General features: G+C 48.0%; 1 protein-coding gene and 4 non-coding genes across 5 annotated transcripts; 3 read left to right on the top strand and 2 right to left on the bottom strand.

Moving 5' to 3' along the window:
* The first annotated feature begins 4,883 nt into the window (after positions 1–4,883).
* LOC135818283 (peptidyl-glycine alpha-amidating monooxygenase A-like) lies at positions 4,884–24,353 on the top strand. Its single transcript, XM_065331635.1, has 14 exons — positions 4,884–5,424; positions 8,962–9,016; positions 9,590–9,674; positions 11,088–11,173; positions 11,583–11,666; positions 13,626–13,677; positions 14,401–14,468; positions 15,148–15,231; positions 16,206–16,285; positions 16,648–16,701; positions 18,013–18,065; positions 20,098–20,852; positions 22,694–22,732; positions 23,424–24,353. The coding sequence occupies exons 1-14, from the start codon at positions 5,272–5,274 to the stop codon at positions 23,714–23,716; spliced, it is 1,941 nt and encodes a 646-aa protein (XP_065187707.1). The 5' UTR covers positions 4,884–5,271; the 3' UTR covers positions 23,717–24,353.
* Positions 11,914–11,985, top strand: Trnaq-cug (transfer RNA glutamine (anticodon CUG)). The gene has a single exon. It is a non-coding gene; the product is annotated as a tRNA-Gln (tRNA).
* Positions 19,041–19,112, bottom strand: Trnaq-cug (transfer RNA glutamine (anticodon CUG)). The gene has a single exon. It is a non-coding gene; the product is annotated as a tRNA-Gln (tRNA).
* On the bottom strand, positions 21,579–21,650 carry Trnaq-cug (transfer RNA glutamine (anticodon CUG)). Its single transcript has one exon. It is a non-coding gene; the product is annotated as a tRNA-Gln (tRNA).
* On the top strand, positions 22,437–22,508 carry Trnaq-cug (transfer RNA glutamine (anticodon CUG)). The gene has a single exon. It is a non-coding gene; the product is annotated as a tRNA-Gln (tRNA).
* Positions 24,354–24,481: the final 128 nt, after the last annotated feature.

Here is a 24,481-nt window from a genome sequence, read left to right as displayed (position 1 = left end):
TGGACTCCTCCTTGGTTTCCCTTTTCTCTCTAGCCCTTCTCTTGTACCTTCTTGCTATTACTCACTCAATGTGGGGTAGGGTGTGCGGATAATGCTCGAAAAGGTGGCAGATTCTGCTCGAAAAGCAGTGAAATTGGCAGAATCATACAAACCTTATGGCGGGCAATTCCTCGAATTCTGTTCCATTTCTTTATCCACATACCAAACATGCATGAAACTTACCAGAAAAAGTACCGAATTCTGCCAATTTTTCTGCCGGCATTATCCGCATATGCCTAATGTGGGGCTTTGAATAAAACAAGACTCAACGCAGAGCTAGAGGAGGAGGGTCACTGTAGATCGACTGATGAGGACAGGGTACATGAACAGTAACTTGCAAGGGGAACGCTCGTGTGCATGGAAAAGTAAATAAGCTCCCTGGGAGCTTATTTTACACTTGCAAGTCACGGTACATGTATTCATAGGGGCAAGTGGGGGCTAAAGGTAGTGGTGTGTTTGCATGATGTCTAAAGTACAGTAAGAACTGCTTTTGGTTATTGTTCTCTTCAGGGAGTAGTACTACTAGTACGTACTACTCCCTGGTTCTCTTGGCGATAGTGATACAGTTACTGAGAGGTGCTGCAATACATGTACATGCACATGCATATTATATAACCCAATAGGGCTTGGAAGTGATGACATCAAAAACGGCCAGGGAGTACTAAGTTGACATCAGATTTCTATTTTGGATCCACAAAGGTGTGACTTTGCTATTGCCTCAGTATGTGGGTGCATAGCAACCCACTCATGTCGTATGCAGGGGTGACTTTTACTTCGCCACCAGTTGTAACCCCGCCCCCAGTAGCCAAATCAGTCAGTTTCACTGGTTACATCACCTTGCTGTGAGGAAGACGGCTTGAAATGTGCTTGGATCCATACAAAAACTGGATCCAAGTGGATCCAATTTTTGAATTTTTGAAATTATTGCTATGCTGTGACGTAGCACTTTCAAGCCCTATACTAGTTCGAAACTAGTATTAGATAAAGTCATGGGGAGAAGTTGGAAGAAAAGAAGTTGAGGTTTAAGCAGCTACATGACTACCAGGACGACATCCAGGAACGATCAAAGAATACACGACGGACGCAAGGAGTAATCTCCAACCCCCCTAGCATAATGAGGGTCAGAACCGGGTTCAACACCCATATGGTTCAAATGGTCCGCAGGGATCGGGGCTCTGCCAACCGCGGAAGGTTGTACTTCAAGTAGTAAGGTCACTGTTTCCGAACACAGTGTCATCCACCTTGTTTCATGCTGTCAATCTAACAATAATGCATGTACATACATGTACATGTACCTTGATACTTCGAAGTACCGCGATAGACCGGCAACCATCATCAACTGGGAGTAGCATATATGTACATGACTGTACAAGTATAAATAAAATAAATAAATTTCACGGTTCGCGTGAGACTCGGCTGGAAACCCAGTTTTCCGCATCCGTCATGGGAACGCCACCACCCTCTAGGATCAAAGGCGCAGATGCAGCGCCTAAACGGTGGGAGGTGAGTAGATCAGACCCACCACCAAGTGGTCAAAGACCGAAACCCCAGTATACCGGCAGAAAAATTGGCAGAACTGACAAATGACAGCGAAGTACTTTTTCTGGTACGTTTCATGCATGTTTGGTACATGTATGTCGATAACCATAGCTTTTACTATGTTCTTCCATAGCCACTTCTAGGCTAAGCCTTCGCCGTCATTTTATTGGGTCGTCATCCCGTTTGGCGTTAGCCTTTGGGTAATCCTGAAATAAAGATTATTATATATTATATGAATGTGCGAAGTGAAATAAAAACAAACCAACCAACCATAATGAAATAGAGCGGATCTCAAGGAAGTGCCTGCGGTAAGGCTTGTAATTGTATGGTTCTGCCAACTTCACTGCTTTTCGAGCAGAATCTGCCAATTTCTCGAGCATTATCCGCCAAGGACTAACGGGGATCATGGTGACTGACCAAGATAGTGGCTTGTCCGAGCATCGTATGACTCCATGAAAGCCGGGTGTGCAAAAAATGGAGCAAACCTAACAGAGAAGAACCCAATTCGGGTAGGAGATGATCGAGGAGAACTTGAGCAATGGCAGTGTAGCCCAGCTAAGGCGCCCAGTGCCTTGTCGCAACTGTTATCATAGCGTGTACCGATGAGGGTCCGGAGGATTCTGCCGCCAGAAATTGGCAGAATTCGGTACTTTTTCTGGTAAGTTTGATGCATGTTTGGTATGTGGATAAAGAAACAGTGGAGCAGAATTCGAGGAATTTCCCGCCATAAGGTTTATTATTATTATTATTCTTTATTTCCACGATGGCCCATGGCCAATAAGGAAGGTTTGTATGGTTTTGCCAATTTCACTGCTTTTCGAGCAGATCTGCCACCTTTTCGAGCAGAATCTGCCGGTCCCTAGTACCGATACTACAAAGTTACTTAGTAGTGTAGTGTTCTCAGTTTACCAGGGATGCCAACCAGCAGGTCACTGTCAGAGCAATACCGTGCTTTGGATGTCACAATGGACAACTACGGATAAGTACTGTCTGAGTCTGTACTTGTTTGAAGGAGCTTCTCAGGGCGCTCATCGTGTGTGTGTGGGGGGGGGGGGGAGAAAAGAGAGAGAGAGAGAGAGAGAGAGAGAGAGAGAGAGAGAGAGAGAGAGAGAGAGAGAGAGAGAAAAAGAGAGAGAGAGAGAGAGAGACAGAGAGAGAGACAGAGAGACAGACAGAGAGAGAGACAGACAGAGAGAGACAGAGAGACAGAGAGAGAGAGACAAACAGAGAGAGAGACAGACAGAGAGAGAGACAGACAGACAGAGAGAGAGACAGACAGAGAGAGACAGAGAGACAGAGAGACAGAGAGACAGAGAGACAGAGAGACAGAGAGACAGAGAGACAGAGAGACAGAGAGACAGAGAGACAGAGAGACAGAGAGACAGAGAGACAGAGAGAGAGAGAGAGAGAGAGAGAGAGAGAGAGAGAGAGAGAGAGAGAGAGAGAGAGAGAGAGAGAGAGAGAGAGAGAGAGAGAGAGAGAGAGAGAGAGAGAGAGAGAGAGAGAGGGGAGAAAGAGACAGGGAGAGACAGGGAGAGACCGGATCCGACGCATCATCCACGACAGAGCTGGAGGATCCTCACTCTTGTCGTCCGGAGAAAAGTGGTTTAGTTCTGTCATTGACATAATATCATTGTCAATGGTCGACAATCAATCATGGTCAGTGTTTGATCACCATGTCATTGCCGTCACTATGACTCAGTCATGACAGACACAGACACAGACACTCTACACTAGTCACTATCTACACTACAGTGAGTCAGTCTACAGTCCAGTCTACAGCGAGCTCTAGTCTAGACAGCCGCTAGTATAGCGGTTGTGTAATAGGTAGCCGAGTGGTATCAGGAGGCACACACAAGAAGACTGACTAATATTATGTTCTTCGGCTCAATCTGCCTGAAGTTATGTATACAACTGCTCCGGCTCAATCTGCCTGGAGGGACTCTGAAAGGAATATAACTGCTCCGGCTCAATCTGCCAGGAGGGACTCTCTTCTCTGATATGAGCTAATCTAATCTGATGTTGGCAGAAAAGACAGCAGCTTTTTATAGGCGAGCAAAGTATAATGACATTGCAAAGCAAACAGGCGAAGGTAGGGAACTAAGGTTGGTAAGCCAGTGATTACGAAATCATCCTTCTACAAGTTCTAGAATAGGGGAGAAGTAAATCTAGATCATCATTGCTATACACGTAGACGAAGTGAGCATTGCGTAACATTAACATAGTGACTAAGCGAGGTATTCTAGAAGGTGAGATATCTATATTATGCAATTTAGTCAGCAACCTTACTCATCGGGCATATGACGTGGAAAGTCTGGAATAGTCCGGAACAACATGACGTACATGACTGTACATGACTAGTAACTAAAAGGAAGTGATACTAGAAGTGATGACAGCAGCATGCATGGAAGATCTATGATCTTCTAGAACTAGAAGTGCGGTACTCCTGATGTAATCAAGTCATGTGTGAGGTACATGATGTAGGACTTGTCCGAAAGTAGTAACAAGAGTAATTATATTATAAAGAGTCATGCAAAATACATTTTGTACATGTACTAGTCATGTGTAAACTGTAAAGCAGGGATACTACACTGTCTACAGTTGTATTCAATACTAATAGTGTCACATAGTGTAGTGTAGATCTGTCCGTACAACAATGACCTGTTACTAAGCGCGCTGTGAATGTTATTGTTACATGCGGCGGGGGATGATGCCTACTGTACTGCCCCCCCCCCCCCCCCCGTGTTGTGAAACCTTCGAGTATGGTAGGGTCTTTGGACTAGAATTTATTTTCATTTTCATTTTCATCTTCGAGTTTCTTCCCTTGTACTACAAGGGAAGAAACTCGAAGATGAAATGCGAAGATGAAAATAGACAAGTACAAGGGAAGAAACTCGAAGATGAAATGAAAATGAAAATAAAGTACAAGTCCAAAGACCCAACCAATACCAGTACAAGTAAATTAGTTGTACTTGTATCTTTGGTGTTCTTGAGCACTACTTCTTCCTTCTTTCCAAGTCCTATCGTTTGAATAAACCGGTTTTACAGATGAGTAGGGTGTGACACCGGTCACCACTACTAGGGCACTCGACACCAGGTGGATGACCTTGTCTTCATGGTCTTTGTAGACTGAGTCTGTAATGTCATGTAGATCTACAATCATGTTCTGTAGAGTGTAGATCTACCGGTAGATCTACACTCTACAGAATCAATGCTACAAAGTAGAGTGATCAGATCTGCAGAAGAAGTCGAACTCGTACCTCGTAGACTACTCGGAGTCGGAGTACTCCTGTGCGTTGACATTATTAATTTTTTATTGGACATTCTGGAAGACGGATATTGAAAATCTGAGGGTTTGCGATCTTCTTCAGGTGGATGACCCGACTGCTGCTGCGCTTTCTGGTGTAGTGTAGCAGATGAGGTAGGATGAGCAGGTTTGCTTCGTGCAGTTTGCAATTATTTGGTCGACCTGCGCTCTGCGTGTACGAGGTAGTGTCACACCAGTCGTACCGGAGCTAACTGTTATCGGCTGCTTCCGATATACACTTAGGAGGTTGTCATTTATATCGGGACCATTTTTCACTGGGTCCAGTGGAGTGATTAGGTAGCTCGACTGTACTGGTATTCGAAGCCGGTGAAGCAACGTCGCTACTTCACGCATCGGTGACCATATCGCCTGGCCTGAGCGACACGATGAGAAGCCGGTTTCTGTGCGTGGCACTGACGATATGCTTCTGCTGTACTGTTCTGCGCCTCACCGACGCTAGCTGGGACGGTGACAGCTTGTGGGGCACTGCGGCGGAAACTACACTTCATCTGCAAATGCCCCACATTAGACCCATGAAAGTAAGCCGCTTCCTAGATCCTGATGCCCCAAAAGGGCCAGAGCAAACTACTCAGTGCGTGTGTTTTTATTTTACGAAGCAAGGCACGCGATGGACAACAGCAGTCAACACATACTAGTCATGTAGTGTTGCACAGGGCTAGGGGCTAGGGGTTCATGTATTTCTGGTTTTGTGTTATGAGTAAATTCATTATTTCTAAATCAGTGGGAACAAAAGGACGAGCTGAATCGACATGTGAAACGGCTTTTAATATTGCAAAACATGTGAAAATAATGTAGAGAAACAAAAAATGTGCAGGGCGATCATGAAATTACTTCTATTTTGTTTTCGCTAACTAGTTTTCGCATTATTTCTGATGTTTTTCTGTATGTCGGCATGATGCCAACAAGTTTTACTCAACACCTGCCACCGACCGAGCCTTACCTCCAATCTGAAAACCCTGTGATCCACATTTGTTGAGGCCCAATTTGTACAGTACTGTCGGGCGCCGAAGAACGAAGCGCCGAAGAATGACCAGGCTAGACCCTTTACCAAGCACAGCATGCCAATGTATACACGGTGACTCAACTGTGCATAGACTGTAATGCATGAAAATAGGAGCAGTCTAGGCTAGGAGGCTGACCCCCCTCCCCGCCCAGTTCTTCGGCGATCGACAGTACTGTAGACTGTGGTACAGTCAACTTCGCTTATAACGACTCTCGGCGGGGCATCAGAAAAGTGTCCTTATTCACGAAGTGTCATTATCCCCGAAGTCTCATTATATGTGTCACAGTTGGATGGGACTTTGCTCTGGGCATGAAAATTATGTCGTTATTCGCGAATTGTCGTTATATCCGCAGTCGTTATTAGCGAAGTTGACTGTACATGAGAATAAGAACGGTGTACATGACATGTCGGCTACAAGGCTAACCCCCAGTGTTTCGGCGACCGACAGTACAGTCAGACCTCGCTTAACCGCACACATCTGTTTTCCACAAAAAAATATCCGGATAGGCGAGGGAACCGGATAACCGAACACCAGTTATGTTGGATGAATCATGTATGCTGTAACTGAACACACATACTGTATAATTATGCATGTGGCATGTCAAAAGCAGTGACATTGTACATACATGTAGACAGCTGCTATGCAGTACAACTAGCGTGCACAGTATGTAAAACAAGCGAGAAAATGATAAGTGCATGCAACTGGGTGCTGTCCGCATGCACCCAGCAGGTCAAGGACCTCATTTGCTTGTACAACTCCCCTGATTCTAGCTTCTGCAAGCCACATGCAACCAGATACGATGAAGCTTTTTGTACACATTTTAACCAGTTTGTACACAAAATCATGCACCGGTATGCGGATCGCGAGGTCCGGTTATGTTGTATGCGTAACATATGCTGCACATCGCACGGGTGGTTGCAGTGGTTGCAGTGCATGAACTCTGGCCAGTCGTCCCCGTACGCAAAATGCGTACGCGTTCGGATCTTCGTTGTGGAATGGCCGTGCGTACATTCTCCTTGGAATTACCAAAGTCACATCCCCGTTTATTACATTACTAGGAGTTTTGCCGGCAGCCACGATAGTTTTTATCCCTGCTTCCATACGTCCTTTCATTGAACAGCCAAACGAAACTTTGTGGCGCGCCTTAGTTTTTTGTGGCGCGGGGGTCTCAAGTTTGTCACTTCGAGTTGTACACACCAACCACATCAACACCTCAAAGGACCAAAAAACCAAGTGAGCAAAGTATTTCAACGTTGCGATTTTGCCTGGCCTGCTGTGAAGATGGAGACTTCTACTCGGTAGCAGATACTCGTACCAATAAGCTGGGAGGGAGAGCGTGGCGAGTAAAATGTTGGGATGAAAAGAGCCACATTCTCTCTCGGAAAAGGTCGTCGTTCCAACACACTTGCTCTACCCAGATCTCCAGAAGGCTAGATTTTGCATGCACGTGCGAGATTCGCATCCGCCGCGCACATAGCCAGAGTCGAAATTTTTGTACTCTCGGATTTGCCGCCATCTTGACGAGTGGCCACTGCGAAACACCCGTGATCGGTAACCAGCAATTTTCTTCCGGATGGCGAGGGATCCGAAAAAAAGAGGACCGGATAAGCGAGGTCTGACTGTACTGGAGTCCATTGGTGGGCAGTCGGGGGAACAGCTACATACACGTATGACAATGTAGTGGTACTTAGCCTGGTATCTGAAGAAGGTCCAATGCATAGGGAAGAGACCCTGAGGGAGCGGGAGGGTATGAAAACGCCTCTGAGGCAGGAACACGATTTACCTGTCCATCTTGCCATTGATTCTTGATTTGCAAGCCTGAAACAAGCTCCATGATGATGAGTATTGCCAGGCATTGGAGAACAAACAGGCTAGAATTTTGCCAGGTACAGGAAACCTGTATACACATGTATTTATACTTGAAAGATAGGAACGGGCTAAGCTGCAAGTTCTCCGACACCAGACGGTACTGTATACAGCAAGTTGAGAAAGAAACACGGATATGTGTGCCCCGGTCTCGCGGTCACCGCACAGTAGCTCAGTGCTAGACAGTGCATGCGACCTAGTATTTGGTTACCACCGAGCAGAGAGCCTGACTGCATACGCAGAGCCGGTGGTCCGAATGGCTTGCACAATGATGATTCTAGCACATGAGCCATGACTGATGCCGTAAAAACCTGTAAATATGCACATAGCCGTAACCATGGTAACGGTAGGTAGAACAGCCTCTTTTACGGGCAAAAGCAACACAATGATGAGAAACCAGGGTGTGATAGGAAGACGGTACCACCTTCCGAATCCTGAACTCACTGTCCCAGTTCTCTGTGCCCGAAATTGGAATAGTGAAGCCGTCCGAGTGACATACAGTCAGACCTCGCTTAACCGCACGCATCCGTTTTCCACAAAATATCCGGACAGGCGAGGGAACCGGATAATCGAACACACGTACTGTATGTATGCATGCATGACCGATATGCTGTAAATCGGTGACCAGCGATTTTCTTCCGGATATTAAGCGAGGTACTTCATACACAGTATCTAGTCATGCGCTGTGTCACATGCACAGCATTGTGCAGGCCCGCCGGAACTGACTAGTACGTGAGGTCGGTCCGGTCATCAGCGGACCAACTTGTTGTCTGCCCAACGCATGCCGCAGTTACTGCTGAGGAGGTTACAGTAAAAGCTGGCGTAAGCGACCTCTGGGTTTAGCGACCACCTGCTCTTAACGACCGTTTTTCCATGCACCGACAGTTCTACACAGACACTGTGGGACCTGGTTCTAAAGACCACCTGGCTTTAACGACCGCTTTTGCTTGCACCGTCACTGAGGGTGGTCACTTAAACCAGGTTTTACTATACATGTAGAAACTGTACAATAAATGTACCTCTAATATCGTACCTCTAATATCGTACACGTATGAAAGGGCAATGGCATGGCCGGACCGATAAGAAACCGCTTCCTATTGTCCTGGTCACCAGGACAAGCCTTTACTTGGCGGGTCTGCACATTGTATTTTATTTAAAGGTTGTTGCTTGGTTTTCCGTGTTCAGGATGATGACTCTGTTTGCCAGTCCATAGAGCTACCAGCCTCCGACTCCTACATAGGTAAGTCAAAACAAATCAGTACGTGTACTGCAGGGCCGATAACGTCCAGCATAATGAGCCAAGCCATACTTAGTCCCATGTGCGGCATCAAGCTGCATGTACTAGTATACTATCTGTATGTCTACTACTACCAGTGCATTCGTCCTCACTTTCACATCATAGGCAGTCCGTCGATCCTGTAAACAATTTCGCGCATAATTGATATCACCTATATAGGAAGGCTAGGCAAATTGCCGATAGCCCGGAATTTAATTTGGTCTTTAAACGTCTTTGGAGGGAGCTGTACACTAATCTTGTGTTGGACATATGTAAACCAGGGGCGTGGGAAGGTATTTTAATGTGGTACGGTGAAGTACAATTTGCTCATGGGGAAGGGATGGCTGAGCCGAAAAAAATTGGAAATTTAGAGCCCAAATCAGTGCATTTTATTGATTCACGGGGTACTTGGGGCAAATAGTGGTACGGTCAATACCGTAGTGACTGTACCGTGTGTGATGCCCCAGTGAACATTGCTGGGTGTTGGGCATATGTAAACATTACTGGGTGTTGGCTGCCTGCTCTGTGTGATCACAGTTGGATTTGATCTGGTCGGCGCAAGGCAAGCCGTGGACCACATGCTGGTGTTCGCATGCAATGAGCCGTTTGTCATGGGAGTCTGGTAAGCCCGGGAGCTTTCCGTGAGCATGCACGCACGCAGCAGGGGGTCGTGCTGCACGGTGAAACGGAAGCTGTGCCGTGCACGCATACCTATTCAGTTCTTGTTGATGGTTATGCCTGGTGATCGCTGAGCTGAAGTGATTCAGTGTTGTGATGAGACGTTCCTCACGAGCTGTCACATAGCTTCAGTGAAGCTTCTAATTGGTGTTCCCAGGTCCGAATGTATGGGGTCCATGTACTGTGAGTAGCCCATGGCGGATAATGCTCGAAAAGGTGGCATATTCTGCTCGAAAAGCAGTGAAATTGGCAGAACCATACAAACCTTATGGCAGGCATTTCCTCGAATTCTGCTCCATTTCTTTCAAGTATCCACATACCAAACATGCATGAAACTTACCAGAAAAGTACTGAATTCTGCCAATTTTTCTGCCGGCATTATCCGCCAAGGCCTAACTGTGAGTCCACAAATTTCTGCCTCTGGGGGCCAGAGCACTTTAGCAGAAGAAAACACATTTAAGTCTACTTCGAAGTACAGTAAAACCTGTCAAGGCGACCACTCGGATAAGGCGACCACCTGTCCTAGAAGCCCACTGTAACCAGGACTAAGGGGTGCTATTTCCAGTCAATTGACCCTGGATAAGGCGACCACCTGATGACAGAGACCACATTTTGAAGGTCCCTTGAGCGGTCGTGTTAGACAAGTTCCACTGTACTAACAATATTCTGTGAGGAGACAACAATTTTAATATCGCAATTAGGAGGACGAGCTGAGCTGACGAGTTTACTAACAGTTAGTATAAGAATGCTGTTCGTGGAATCTTGGATACTTTGGTCTTTAGAACCAGGTCCCATACATTCGTGGCGTAAGGGATTGTGTGCATACATGTGCATGATTGTACTTCCATGTTCTCATATTGACAGGTGTGGAGCATAGAATACTTTCGTCACGGTAGGCAAAGCCCACCTCACTCAAGTGCATGCAGCGCATCCTGCACTGTCCGACTTGTCACTTCTGTTGACTGCATGCACATGCTTCAGAGCGCACTTCAACCCTGTTGCCGCCAAACCTGACAGCCAAGATGGCACTTTTTGGTAAGTTAGTTTTGGTCGCTGTGTGCAGGTCCAATATGGCACTTGGTACACTAAAAGTCGGTCGCTGGTCGCGCAAGGCAGGTGGTCGCTGTATCCGGTGCAGTTGATGTGTAGAACTGTCCGTGCGTGGAGAAAACGGTCCTTAATAAAAGCAGGTGGTCGCTAAACCCAGAGGTCGCTAAACCCAGAGGTCGCTAAACCCAGAGGTCGCTAAACCCAGAGGTCGCTAAACCCAGAGGTCGCTTACACCAGAGGTCGCTTACACCAGAGTTAGACCGACTCTGAAGTGAACTCCGTGTACGCTGTGCTTCTCTATCGGCAGGCACGACTGCACGCATGTGTGCACGTCCGGTCGCCGCGTCATGTTCAGCTGGGGAGCTGGTGCGCCGACCATCCACCTTCCACAAGGTAAGCATGCATCATGGCACGCTATGGTGCTACCGACATTCCCTCAATTTCCATGGTGCTACCGACCATTACCTCATCCGCGTCTTGTATATGCCACCCGGCTTGCGACTTGGAAACCATGGAAACCGGACCAAGTTGCGCATGTGCGGCGCATCTCTGGGTCTTACATGTTAGCTAGAAGGACTTGGTGTGTGTGGGGGGGGGGGGGGGGGGGATTTCCCAGATAGCAAGACAGGGTAAGGGTAGGGCACTTCCACTAGTATGCAGTGCTCATATGCTTGATCATACTCTTCTGCGCACTCCAGCAGCTACGGTGCTTGACCTCTGCCGAGTTCAGGTGTGCTCTGATTTAATTTGTTTTACGGTGTTTTCTTGCCGGGTGGATGTGCGCCTTTCTATCTCCATGCAGGTGTTGGCTTGCCTGTGGGTCCCTCAACCGCATCCCGCCATCTTGTCCTACGGGTTCACTATAGCAACGCAGACTCAGTACCACGTACGTCACGATCTTAATCTTTTCTTTCCCTACTTTATAGTTTTGATTCTCGTAGTCAAGTGGTTTGCTTCACTGTCCGAAGAGTGCTCAATACCCATGTAGGGCATAGCCTTGTACGCAAGAGAGATTGTGTAGTTTTGATTCTCTATCAAAGCCGCTACCCGCTGGGCTCGATTATGTAGCGGTGCGTGCTGCTTCGGTCTGTGTGTGCTGTAGAGATCGTTATCCGTAAATTCTGAACATGTATGGTTCTATGGTGTAATGGTTAGCACTCTGGACTCTGAATCCAGCGATCCGAGTTCAAATCTCGGTAGAACCTGATTTTTTGATTTTTTTAATGTGCAACTGCGGCTCCACCTCGCCAGGTGTAATATGTGAAGTACTAATCATTCGGTGGGGCACTACTGTAGTACTCCAATTGTGTAGCCTTTTAAACTGCTGTGCGACAAGGACTCGTTCGCTGCAAGCATTTCAGCTCTTCGCAGTGAGAGAAAAAAATAGTATCTGGCCCGTCATGCCCTCTGGGCTGCAACTGGTGTCCAACAACACTGCACTGTCGTCTCTCATGGCCACTCACCACCATGAGTTTGTGCCTGGCGCGTGTTGGCACCGTGCAAGCTTGCAATGTCTGGCTCTTGTTGACACACACATGTTCGACTGTAAGGAGGGCTGAAGCAAGATCTCCACATCATTTGTCTACTATGATGCAACCTCTATATATGAATACACATGCGTGTTCACGCAAGATTGGTCAGTCAAGGCAGCAATAATCTCAAGTTGCAGCCGCAGCTGGATGTTTCTGCAACATCGACGGTGTGCCCCACGTGAACTGATGTGATGTTATGATGTGCTCGAAGATAAGAAAGTGTATTACCACTTAACTTGGCCACAGGCACGGAACTGATGGCGTTTTAGGGTGTGCGGCACTGCAGGTGGTAGCTGTTACTTCTGCGACATCACGTGTGTGTTGTATAATGATGTGTTGTTTTCCTGTATGATGGCATTCCCCGAACAGTCTTTGTCTAGTTGCGTGCACGTGTGATATGAGCATGAGCGATTTTGTAGTCGATAGTCCTTTTGTCAGTCTTCTTGTTCGTCTCTTTGAGGGTAGTCCCTGGTTTCCGTCATGTCATTATAATACTGTAAGTCCACAAATTTTCGGCCCATTCAAATTCAGGCCTCCCAGGGCTAAAACACATTTCGGCTGCAACAAATGTTCGGCCTGTACTGCTGCTGCCTGTATACGCTGTCACACTGAACCTTGCAAAACGAAATTTCGGCTGCAACAAATTTTCGGCCAAATAGGATGAGGCCGAAAATAGCCGAGAATAAATATGCGCCGAATAGTTTTTGACTTAGAGTACTGTAAAGAGTGAAACTTTCGCCGCGTTTTTAGTTCGCGTTTTCAGAATCCGGACAGGTTTGCGAGGTTTCAATTTTGCGATTGCAGAATGGCATTCTTGCTAAACCTGTGGCGTTCTTGCTAACCCTTTCATGGATCTCCTTTTCGCGCTGTCTAAATTTCGCGATTTCCACGCGGTCGCGAATTTCGCAGAAATTAGACCATCGCAATAATTTCACGGTTTACAGCAATGTAACAAACTAGACAGTATTGTTCACGAATTGAGTGTACAGTAAAACCTGGTGTAAGCGACCTCTGGGTTTAGCGACCACCTGCTCTTAACGCAGTTTTTCCATGCACCGACAGTTCTACACAGACACTGTGGGACCTGGTTCTAAAGACCACCTGGCTTTAACGACCGCTTTTGCTTGCACCGTGGGGTGGTCGCTTAAACCAGGTTTTACTGTAGAGTGAACACACAGAATCTACTGTCAGCGGCACTACAATATTGTGTGTAGAGTGAACACACAGAATCTACTGTCAGCGGCACTACAAGATTGTGTGTAGAGTTGTACTGATGCTGGTGGTGTTTGAACCGTCTCTGTTTGTCTATACAGTGGCTGGTGCTGGTGATGACAGTGGAGTGGCTGTGCACTTGACGCGCCAGAGGTAAGTCTGTTCCCCGGCACAGGCATGCATTAACAACTGTACATTTCCCCTATGCGGACAATTTATTGAAAGATTTGGACGATATTCCGCTTGTGTGGTCGGTTTGTGGGAGAGCGATGTGCTGCTCTACATGTTACTTCGAGTATATTCTACAACATGTAACGAAGTCTGGCTTGTATCGTATTTTCCGGAGTATAACAGGTGCGTGCGCCGGTGCCCTTCAAGGGGGGGGGGCTCCGGGGTGCCTCCCCGGGAAAATTTCCAACAAATTTGAGTGAAGCAAAATCCTACATTTTCAGCGGAAAAGGGGGGGGGGGGGAGTTCCGGGCACCCAGGAACCCATACGGGGCACGCGCTTGTATAAGCCGCACTTTCAACACTCAAATTCACGCCAAAGTAAAGGGGGGGGGGGGGTGCGGCGTATTCTCCGATGATCAAATTGACGGTGATAAATAGGATAGATGTCTGTATTTCGTGGCAAAAGCAATGGGGATGCGGCTTATCCGGAAGATACGGCACAGTCAACCGCGTGAATAACGACCCCGGGCATAACAACAACTCTCGAATACCGACACGTAGTGACCATTTGACTGCACACTGTGAACTTCACGAGCAACGACGCTTTTCTCATGCACAATCGAGGGTCGCTATTTGCAAGGCTCACTGTACCTGTGCACAACAGTTGATGGCCGTGAGAATGTGCTTTGCTTCTATGTTGTGCAGGCCGCAGTATCTCTCCTCTATCTACTTGCTGGTGTCGAACACCGGTGATATCCCAGCTGGACAGTCAGGTAACACTGCTAGCTAGCTAAGCACGATGTCGCCTGTGCCGCCGCTTCCATTGTCCGCCTGTACCATGTATACAGTCAGACGTCGCTTAACCGCACACGTCCATTTCCCACGAAAATATCCGGATAGGCGAGGGAACCGGATAATTGAACACACATACTGTATGTATGCATGACATATGCTGTTAATCTGTAACCAACGATTTTCTTCCGGATGGCGAGGGATCCAGATAAACTACTGTAGTGTCTTGTATAAAAGCCTGTCTTGTATAGAAGCCTGTTTTGAATAGAAGCCTGATTTATAAGATACACTGTCAGCACATAAGCCTGGTTTAGTGTTGACAATTGACATACATAGAGATACGTGGTTTGAATAGAAGCCTGACTTGAATAGAATCCTAGCACTGATATCGGGTTATACGGCCGCAAGCACCTGCTTTTCTACGCGAGATTACGGTAGCGCACGGTCTGACTGTACTTTCTACACGAATGTAGTCACATAACAAAGCTATGACTGAACCACTTTATTGACAAGCCACGGCTGTGCCGCAGATGTGCACATGCAGTAGCAAGGTCAGTTCATCGCGGCTGCGTTAGAAACATCATTACGTATCCCGGTTAGAACTTGCTGCGGTCACCCGGACATGTTCAGTGATTGCCAGTGTTCGCTGTGTTTGTGCAGAGTACAACCGGGATATATCCTGCAGGTATACGGGAGATGTGCCGCTGCATCCGATTGCCTTCCGTGTGCATGCCCATAGTCATGGTAAGAAACTGTGCCCCCCCCCCCCCCCATAGTCAAGGTAAGCACTGTGTCTCCTCCCCCCCCCCCCCCCCAATAGTCATGGCAAGCACTGTGCCCCCCCCCCCCCCCCCATAGTCAAGGTAAGCACTGTGCCCCCCCCCCCCCCATAGTCAAGGTAAGTACTGTGCCAGTCCCATCACCCCCCCCCCCTCCACTCACCTACCTCAAGCACCCTGACACACCACGTGACATATACTGGTTTCAATCTGCCATGGGTTAATTCCTCACAAATGTTACAAGCTCCCCCCCCCCCCCCCCCCCCTACTCTGGTGGCCTGTAGCACCATCGAAGCCAGTATTCCAGGTCGATGGAGATGCCCCAGTGACTTGTTGGCACTGCTGCTGCTGCTGCTGCTGCTGCTGATGTGTTGCTGTGCTCATTATGTTGGCGATTTGTTTTTGTATTATTCGCATCTGTGTGTATGTGTGCGTGTCCCGTATGGTGCAGTCGGTTTCCAAGCGAGAGGTTGCGGGTTCAATTCCAGACGATTATGGTCGCACACGTCTTTCTTCTCTTTCTCATTCTTCTAACTCTTCTTTCATTCTACTAGGTGGTTACCAACAGCCAGTGGCTGCCAGAGTATGTGATGTGGTGTGGTGTGTGTGTGTGTGTGTCGAAAAAGAAAGAAAATGAAAAATGGAAAAATGAAAAATAGGGATTTACTGGCCAGAAAAGTCACTTCTATCTGCTGTGTGGTGGATACCAGGCTAAAAAATTAATAGTGGCGGTCAATTCATCAGCCTTGCAAGCTGTTGAATGGTGCAATCCCAGCACAAGTTGCTATGTCTAACATAGCTGTTCGCTATCATTGCTTCCGCAATGGGCAGGTCTGAGGTGTACGGGCTGTGTGTTGTGTGGTGTCTGTGTGTCACGTGGCGTGTGTGTATGTGTGGGCCTATATGTGTGTATGTATGTATGTGTGTACGTGTGTACAGGACAGCAAGTCTCAGCATTCAAAGTAGACCGGACGGGCAGCTGGTCGCTGCTGGGCACCCGTGATCCACGGCAGCCGCAGGTAAGACTGATGACATCATGATGACATCATGCATGATGTCTGCAGTGCAGAGCATTTCGTCAGAAGTGCACTGGTAGGGGTACTAGCTGAGCACCCGGTGAGGCACTGAGGCTAAGCGTTTGTGCGCTTCCCTATAGATCTGTCAGCAGCCGTTATCCGCCGAATTTCCTCAGCGGACTTTGAGCGCAAACGCAGTGCTCGCATTATTGCGCAATCCATGAGGGACATTGTGTTGCATCAAACACATGATCTCAAGGTTGTTTTGAGCATGTAGCATTGAGTTTCCGGGCAAGACATGTTGTGGGCATGGCTAACAATCTGACCAGTGTTTTGTTCACTGTGTGTTCTATCTTGCCGTGCAGGCCTTCTATCCCGTACAGGATACATCTGTGGTGGTCCAGCCCGGCGATGTCATTGTGAGTATATCTACCAGCAGCACTGTGTCCATGGGCGTAGTGCTGTGTTGACTGTAGACAGTGTAGTGCCTTCTATCCCGTACATGATACATCTGTGGTATATACCGTAGTCCAGTCCGGTGATGTCATTGTGAGTCACGTGATATCTACCAGCACTGTGTCCATGCTGCATGCGTGCAGTGCTGCTGTCTTGACTGTAGACAGTGTAGTTTGTAGCCATATCTGTACCGTAGGGGTGATGCGGAGTCAGCAAGCCATCAACCGGGCCGCGAGCTCGAGATCTCTACCGTAGTCTCAGTGCTGTGATAGCTATGGCTGTTAGGTGGCCTCATTTCCTCTGTGCTGCGCTGATGAGTCCACAAAGGACGAAACAGTTCTGTCCGCAGATTGACTGTTAGGTGGTATATAAACCGACCTAAAGTGCGTATTTTGTGCCCCTAACTTGCACATCCCTTGATGTGCTGGAAGTGGTGCAAATGCTGCTGGACTTCACATGTACAAATACTGCAAAAGCAGAAATTTTGGTGGCGTTTTATTTTCGGTTATTTCGTTGCCGACAATTTTTACCGAAAATAAAACGCACCGAAATTGATACTGTATACAATAGTCCTTATGCACATTGTACAGATGTACGAAGTTCTGTACTATGGCCGTAGGTGTGTACATACCCGGTTGGGTGTTCATTGTGTGCTATACATGCGCGTTTGACCCATTTAGCCTCACAATTCATGGCAAACGATCACTTTTCAAGCCTTCTTCACTTTGGGATTGAACTAACGACTAGCTAGATCTCTGCCGGAAAAAGATTTCGTATGAAATGCCTTCATGGCCCATTTCATAGTGGAAATAGCAGTAAACACAATAGGGTCCTGCACATTCAACACCCAACCGGGTCTACGGGATTCTACAAGATTATACGGGATTTCGTGCATCTGTACAATGTGCATAAGGCCTATGTATATAGTATCAATTTCGGTGCGTCATGTACACTTCCCTGGAAAACGGGTTTTATGGAAAATTTCCCTCCACCGAACCGCCGATTTTGGAGAATACCGAAAATATTACACCACCGAAAATTTCTGCTTTTACAGTACAGTGATGTAGCAGGAACTGTTCTCTTTTGGGTTGGATGACGCGTAGTGCGATTGTACATGAGCATGTACAAGTCACAGTGATGTGTTCTCTTGCTGACTTGCCGTGCTCGTAGCGGTTGCTTGCTGCATGGCATATCTTAACCTGCTAGACTGCAACGCACGGTCCTTCTTTACTTGTAGTCGTAATATTACAACTACCGTTTGTTTTCCCTCGTAGGCTGCAAGGTGCAGGTACAACACCAGCGACGAGACAGCAGATTTGGCAATAGGGTGAGTTAACATGCTTTTATACGAACCGTCACGTTCTCTATTAGGCTCGGCAAACATTATAGGCTTTGTTGACTGATGCTTGGTGGAGTTATCGATGGTTTGCATGTGCATCCGAGCCCCCTTCTACACACACACACCACCACCACCATGTCTTCTTCATACAGGGTGGTGCTCGGCTTCTGCTATATGCAAAGATGTTGAAAAAAAGCTAGGTTATTTAAAAGCATGACTAATACCGCCGAAGTCGCAACTTCTAAGCTCGTAGGTTATTAAGGTGTAAAGTCAAGTAAAGTTCACAGATCCGCGTTACCATCGGCTATACAATTTAGGTTAGGATGTGCGGGATGGAGGACAAGCACTGCTGCTTGACAGGTGACACCCTCCACCGAGTTGGAAAGCACTGCTCTGACCAGTCTGCAGATCAACAGGCTTGCGAATCCTGACCGTTTGTCAAGTTTGCTCTTTTTAATTCACCCCTCCGGCCCTCTTGTTAAGAGTTTTATCCCTCACTCTTTTGATGGATGCAGCGAATGGGATTTTCGGTCTTTGACCGCTTTGGTGGTGGGTCTCATCTACTCACCTCCCACCGCTTTAGGAGCTGCATCTGCGCCTTGATCTTTGAGGGTGGTGGCGTCCCAGCGGAGGCGGAAAATTCGGTCTCCAGCTGAGTGTCACGCGGACCGCGAATCTTCTTCTTCTTCTTCTTCTTCTTCTTCTTCTTCTTCTTCTTCTTCTTTTTTCTTTTTTTTTAGAGCATCCAATGGAAAAGTGAATAAAAATCAGACTGCTGTGGCTACCATGCGTTTGTGGCATTCCTTATCACTTTCTCTCCAAAGCAAAATAGAAGAAATAGTCGCACGCACCGTAAAAACCTCGTGAGAAGAAAAGACAAAGCGTTGTTGCGTTTTCACTCCTCAATATTCCATTCTCGTACTGGGCAATTTTAGTTTTCCTGGGGAAACGGAGAAAAAAGTCAGGTTCTACCGAGATTTGAACTCGGATCGCTGGATTCAGAGTCCAGAGTGCTAACCATTACACCATAGAACCCAGGCATGTACCAGTTGCTGGTGGAAGCGGATATGACCAAGCACATTTGCAGTCAACTGTTGCATACTCAGTGTAGGTCAGCAAATATTTGGCGCATATTAATTTTCAGCTATTTTCGGCCTGGTCATGTTTGGCCGAAAATCTGTTCCGGCTGAAATTTTGTTTTGCACGGTTCAATGTGACAGTGTATACAGGCGGCAGCAGTACAGGCCGAAAATTTGATGCGGCCGAAATGGGTTTTAGCATGATGATTTTGTGACTTGCGGCCCAGCTTATTGCACACACATGTCATGTACATGTGTGTGAGCTGAGTTAAATTTTCCGGTTTTCTGGGTTTGCATTAAATTTGTATTGCATTTTCCGAAAAAAAAAAAATTTTCCGTTTTTTTTTGAACTCCGGCTGTGAAATACATGCGCGCGGGGACGCGAAACATAGATAAAAAACGGTGTGGCCTTAGCCCTGGGAGGCCGAAATGGGTTTTAGCCCTGGGAGGCCGAAATTTGATGCGGCCGAAATGGGTTTTAGCCCTGGGAGGCCAAAATTTGATGCGGCCGAAATGGGTTTTAGCCCTGGGAGGCCGAAATTTGAATAGGTCGAAATGGGTTTTAGCCCTGGGAGGCCGAAATTTGATGCGGCCGAAATGGGTTTTAGCCCTGGGAGGCCGAAATTTGATGCGGCCGAAATGGGTGTTAGCCCTGGGAGGCCGAAAATTGAATAGGCCGAAATGGGTTTTAGCCCTGGGAGGCCCAAATTTGAATGGGCCGAAATGGGTTTTAGCCCTGGGAGGCCGAAATTTGATGCGGCCGAAATGGGCTTTAGACTTACAGTATGCACACTAGCTGGTGTATGTCCGCCGGCCTAACGCACAATCTTGCAAGCATCAAAGTCAAATTTTGGATCCCCGTCAATGTCTTGGGAACATGGGAACACAAAATTTAGCCACTGTACGTCCTGTACTTTGCCACATACCCTTTTTCGCTGCAGGATGACCCGCGACGCGGAGATGTGCAACTTCTATCTGATGTTCTACGCGCGTGCCGACTCGGTGGACCGCTTGCCGAAGAGCTGCTCCGGCCGTTTGGATGCCCTAGACTATAGCACAATGCCACGATTACAGTTGTCTGGCAGTCCTCGAACGGAGAGTACTGATGCCGCTGTGGCGATCGTAGAGACCAGCTCCATGCCGGAAACAGTCATGGAAGTTGCAAAGACGACTCCGCCAACCGAGCACCGGGCCACTACCATAGCACAACCAGCTAGAACGCATCCTAAAGTTGTGACGCCTGGTCCACCCGAGACTGAAGCACACGTACCTCCAACCCGGCACCAGCCGCCTGCAGCTCCGGTGGTGATGCCTGTTACAGCCGCACCTTCAACGGTTCCTCCACAACCCAAGACCGACCCGCCAGCTCCTGCAGCTGCTGCTGAACCCAGCACACCACCACCGGCAGCAGTTCCTCCACAGCCAGAGCCTCCAACGCCTGTACCCACTGCACCCACTGCACCCAAGACACAGCCACCTGTAGCGGCTTCTCCGCAGCCTGAGGTAAATCCGCCAGCTCCTGCAACCATTGCACGAAGACCACCAGCGGCAGCTCTTCCACAGCCCGAGGTGAACCCGCCAGCCCCGGCATCAGCTGTACCTAAGACACAGCCAGCTGCCGCAACTCCTCCGAAACCTGATGTTCGGCCACCGGCTAAGGAAAGGCCTCAAGAAATTGCCACTCAGAACATTGCAGGTACCGTTGACACATTGTTGAAATATATTTGGTAGATATTGGTCACACGATAGAGTTGGATTCAGAGACATCATTCACAATTCTCTCGCTGATTAATGCCTCTACGATCACCTTGTGATTATGAGTTATACATACATACATACATTGGTCAGACTTGAAGTGGCAGGCCTAATGGGACAAATTTTAAGGGTTCTTATACAGCATTTTCTAGATGGACACGAAGTTTTGTCGGTGAATGTCTGGAGAAAAGTGTGCTCTCTAACTTCTTTTGGAGTGCTGGTGGCCCGCGACCGAGAAAACTTGATGGCCAGTTCAGCCCAGAAATATCACCGCCCAGCTGCCTCCAAGATAAGAGTACAAGTACTTTGCGGTGGACTTGGACTGCATTGATCTGCTAACAAAAATGTGGCACTTCTCTGTGGGTATGGTGCGTCACGGTGCCATGACTGTAGCATTTGGAGAGCACGTGACAGTTCGACCCATGCTTTGATCAAATAGGGCGTGCTTACAAGGCGAGGGCTGACTCGATGAGAGTTCGAATAGTGAGACGAAAGTCCGCTTATAGTAGAGGTTCTGATCAAATTCTCATTGGCCGGACACTATAATTCGAAAATTATGGACAAAAATGCTCAGGTCAAAAAATAAAATAAAATTAATAAGTTATAGAACTGAGGTTCAATGACCATGGTTTCAGGGGTATTGCAGAATCACGGGACAAAAAAAGTCAGGTTCTACCGAGATTTGAACTCGGATCGCTGGATTCAGAGTCCAGAGTGCTAACCATTACACCATAGAACCCTGCTTATCTTTTCAGATTCCACTAAACCTGTCAAGGCGACCACCTGGATAAGGCGACCACCTGTCTAAGAAGACCACTGCGACTCCAGGACCAAGGATGCCATTTCCAGTCAAATGACCCTGGATAAGGAGACCACCTGGTAACAGAGACCACACTTTGAAGGTCCCTTGAGCGGTCGTCTTAGCCAGGTTTCACTGTATTGAAGTTGGGTCAGGGCAAGCATAGTACTGAGAGTGAAATACAGATGGGGGGGGGGGGTCAGGGGGGGTCAGGGGGGGTCAGGGGGGGGGGGGGGGTCAGGGGGGGGGGGGGGTCAGGGCAAGCATAGTACTGAGAGTGAAATACAGATGGGGGGGGGGGGGGTCAGGGGGGGTCAGGGGGGGTCAGGGGGGGGGGGGTCAGGGGGGGGGGGGGTCAGGGCAAGCATAGTACTGAGAGTGAAATACAGATACAGGCATGCAACAACTCTACCCTGGGAGCTTGCTGATACAGTGGAACCTGCCCAAGCCGATCTCTCACGGGTCCTTCAAAAAAGGAAGAGAAAAAAGCAGTTGCTGTTTACAGATGGACTTCTTATCCAGGGTTATTTGACTGGAAATGATATTCCTGCCGGACCTGGATTCAGTGGTCCTCGGGACATGTGGTCGCGGGTGTGTGGTCGCCTTGGCAGGTTTTAGTGTAATCCCGCTGCCGGGATGTGATCTAGTGCATGTGCTGCAGTCTGGTAATTTGGACGCTTTCTCATTTTACCCAATTTCAATATCTGAGGGAATGGCATCGTACAGGGTTCTATGGTGTAATGGTTAGCACTCTGGACTCTGAATCCAGCGATCCGAGTTCAAATCTCGGTAGAACCTGATTTTTTTTCTTTTTTCCCCATTCGAAAGGCCAGGCCAGGGAGGCGAATGAGATAGGGGGCAAGGAAGGGATCCTGACGAAATGACTTATTGCCCCTGTCACCTTCTTTCTACATGATTGTATAACTGTAGCTGGTGTGTCTCTCTCTCGGTGTTTGTGTCTGCTTGGTTGCCATTGTGTACAGTGACGACGACAAATGCCCAGTCCCTTAACGCCACTGCAGGTGAGAGATTTTCCAGTATCACATCATTCATCATTCATTCATTCCGTTTAGGAGCCGCATCTGACACCTGATCGGGCAGCGGAAAGGTGGTTCTTGACCAGGGAGTTGTACGACTCCTTGTTCTTGACCTGCCCGGTACGCGAACCCGTCGAATTTGTTTTGTTTTGTTTTACAACATTCTTGGCCAGTGAAACCCGCCCTATTGGATCATAGTAATGCAGCACCGCTTTCAGCAGCCAGCCATGTGATTGGAGAGGCAGGGCATCGTACAATGTCATGTTGACTATGACTTCACCGAAGTATGCACATACAGGAGATGAGGGGCTGTGTGTGCTGTAAGTCCAAGTTCCACGCCACACTGCATTGTAGTTGATCATCAGCCTGCGTGCTGTCTAATGATCAACTGGTTTGCTAAACTTGGACTTACAGGACACTGAATAACTGCTGATCTCCTGTGTTAGTGTTTGCCGCTCTGCACACTCAGCTGCATTGAGGACTCGCTCGAATTGCCCTGACCGGCTCTAACGGTGTAAATTACATATGAGGGAATTTCACTTGCCAGTCACGTGACCGCAGCACACCCACCCGACCCGTAACCCACACACGTTTACACATGTTTGTGTGGGATCTTCCCAATGCAGTGTTTTCTCTCTTTGTGTCCCCATGTGCGTTGTTGTCACTCGACCTGCAGAGTACGTGAAGATCCTGGGAAACCGGGCGGTGGTGATCTTCCTGGTCGTGCTGGCCATGTCCTTCGGGGGCCTGCTCAGCGGAGCGGTGGTACGCCACTATCAGATGATGAAACGCCGGAACGTGTGGCGCGATCGCTTCAACGGTGGCGGCTCCAAGAAGCTGCTAATCGACCCGACGCGTAGCAACAATGGCACTCACCGTGGCAGTCATTTCAGCAGCTCCAATCCGGTCTCGTTTCATCAAATAGTACCGCCGATGTCGTCCGACTCGGATAGCGACGGTGATATCTAACAGCTACTGGTACTCTGGACCTCACCGCCTAGTGTTGAGTGTCTGTGGCCGTGCTTAGATTCGACAATGGCCATCTGGACGTTATCACTCGCTAATGCACGCATGACCTCACTCCCGATCCCCTGTGCGAAAGCGAGTCATGCAAGTACTGGCGGTGTGTATGTGAGCCATGCAAGTACAGTGCTGGCCAGAGAAATCCAACCTGATGAATAAAATAGCGCCGCGTTCGAGAGCATATACATATAATTATAGTGCTGGGGCTGCATAGCGCCCGGTGCTGTTTTATTCACGAGGTTGGATTTCTCTGGCCGGCACTGTACCAGGAGAGGTCTTCCTGACGAGCACATACCACTAGAATAACATTTGCTCCTGGACGTCACGCATCCTGTACATAAGCTGCGCGAACAACAAGAGTGCGTAAACACACACGCACATTGCAACCAACGGTGTGTGTGGCTTCAATAGGAATTGGACCGCTAATTTAGGTTATCAGGTTTTGCCTACTCTTTACCTCTTTGTTCTTGAAGTACAATGCAGTTCATTATGTGCCATTTCCTTCTGTTCAAAGCAATTATTTTCACAGCTGGTGCAATTGCATGCTGAAAAATTCCCTATTGTAACAATCTGTGCTTGGCAACTGGCCCATCTCTGGTGAACAGGATACCTACGAAGCAACGGCAGGTGGTCTCAAAACGCACATGTTCGAATGGTTGTATGTTGCAACATGGCCTGGCTCCTGAATTGACCGCCGGTCTCATAAGACGG

This window comes from Sycon ciliatum, chromosome 5 (assembly GCF_964019385.1).
Source record: "Sycon ciliatum chromosome 5, ocSycCili1.1, whole genome shotgun sequence".
Taxonomy (NCBI): Eukaryota; Metazoa; Porifera; class Calcarea; order Leucosolenida; family Sycettidae; genus Sycon; species Sycon ciliatum.
Note: the sequence above shows the minus strand (reverse complement) of the source record. Positions and strands in the feature narration are given on the sequence as shown.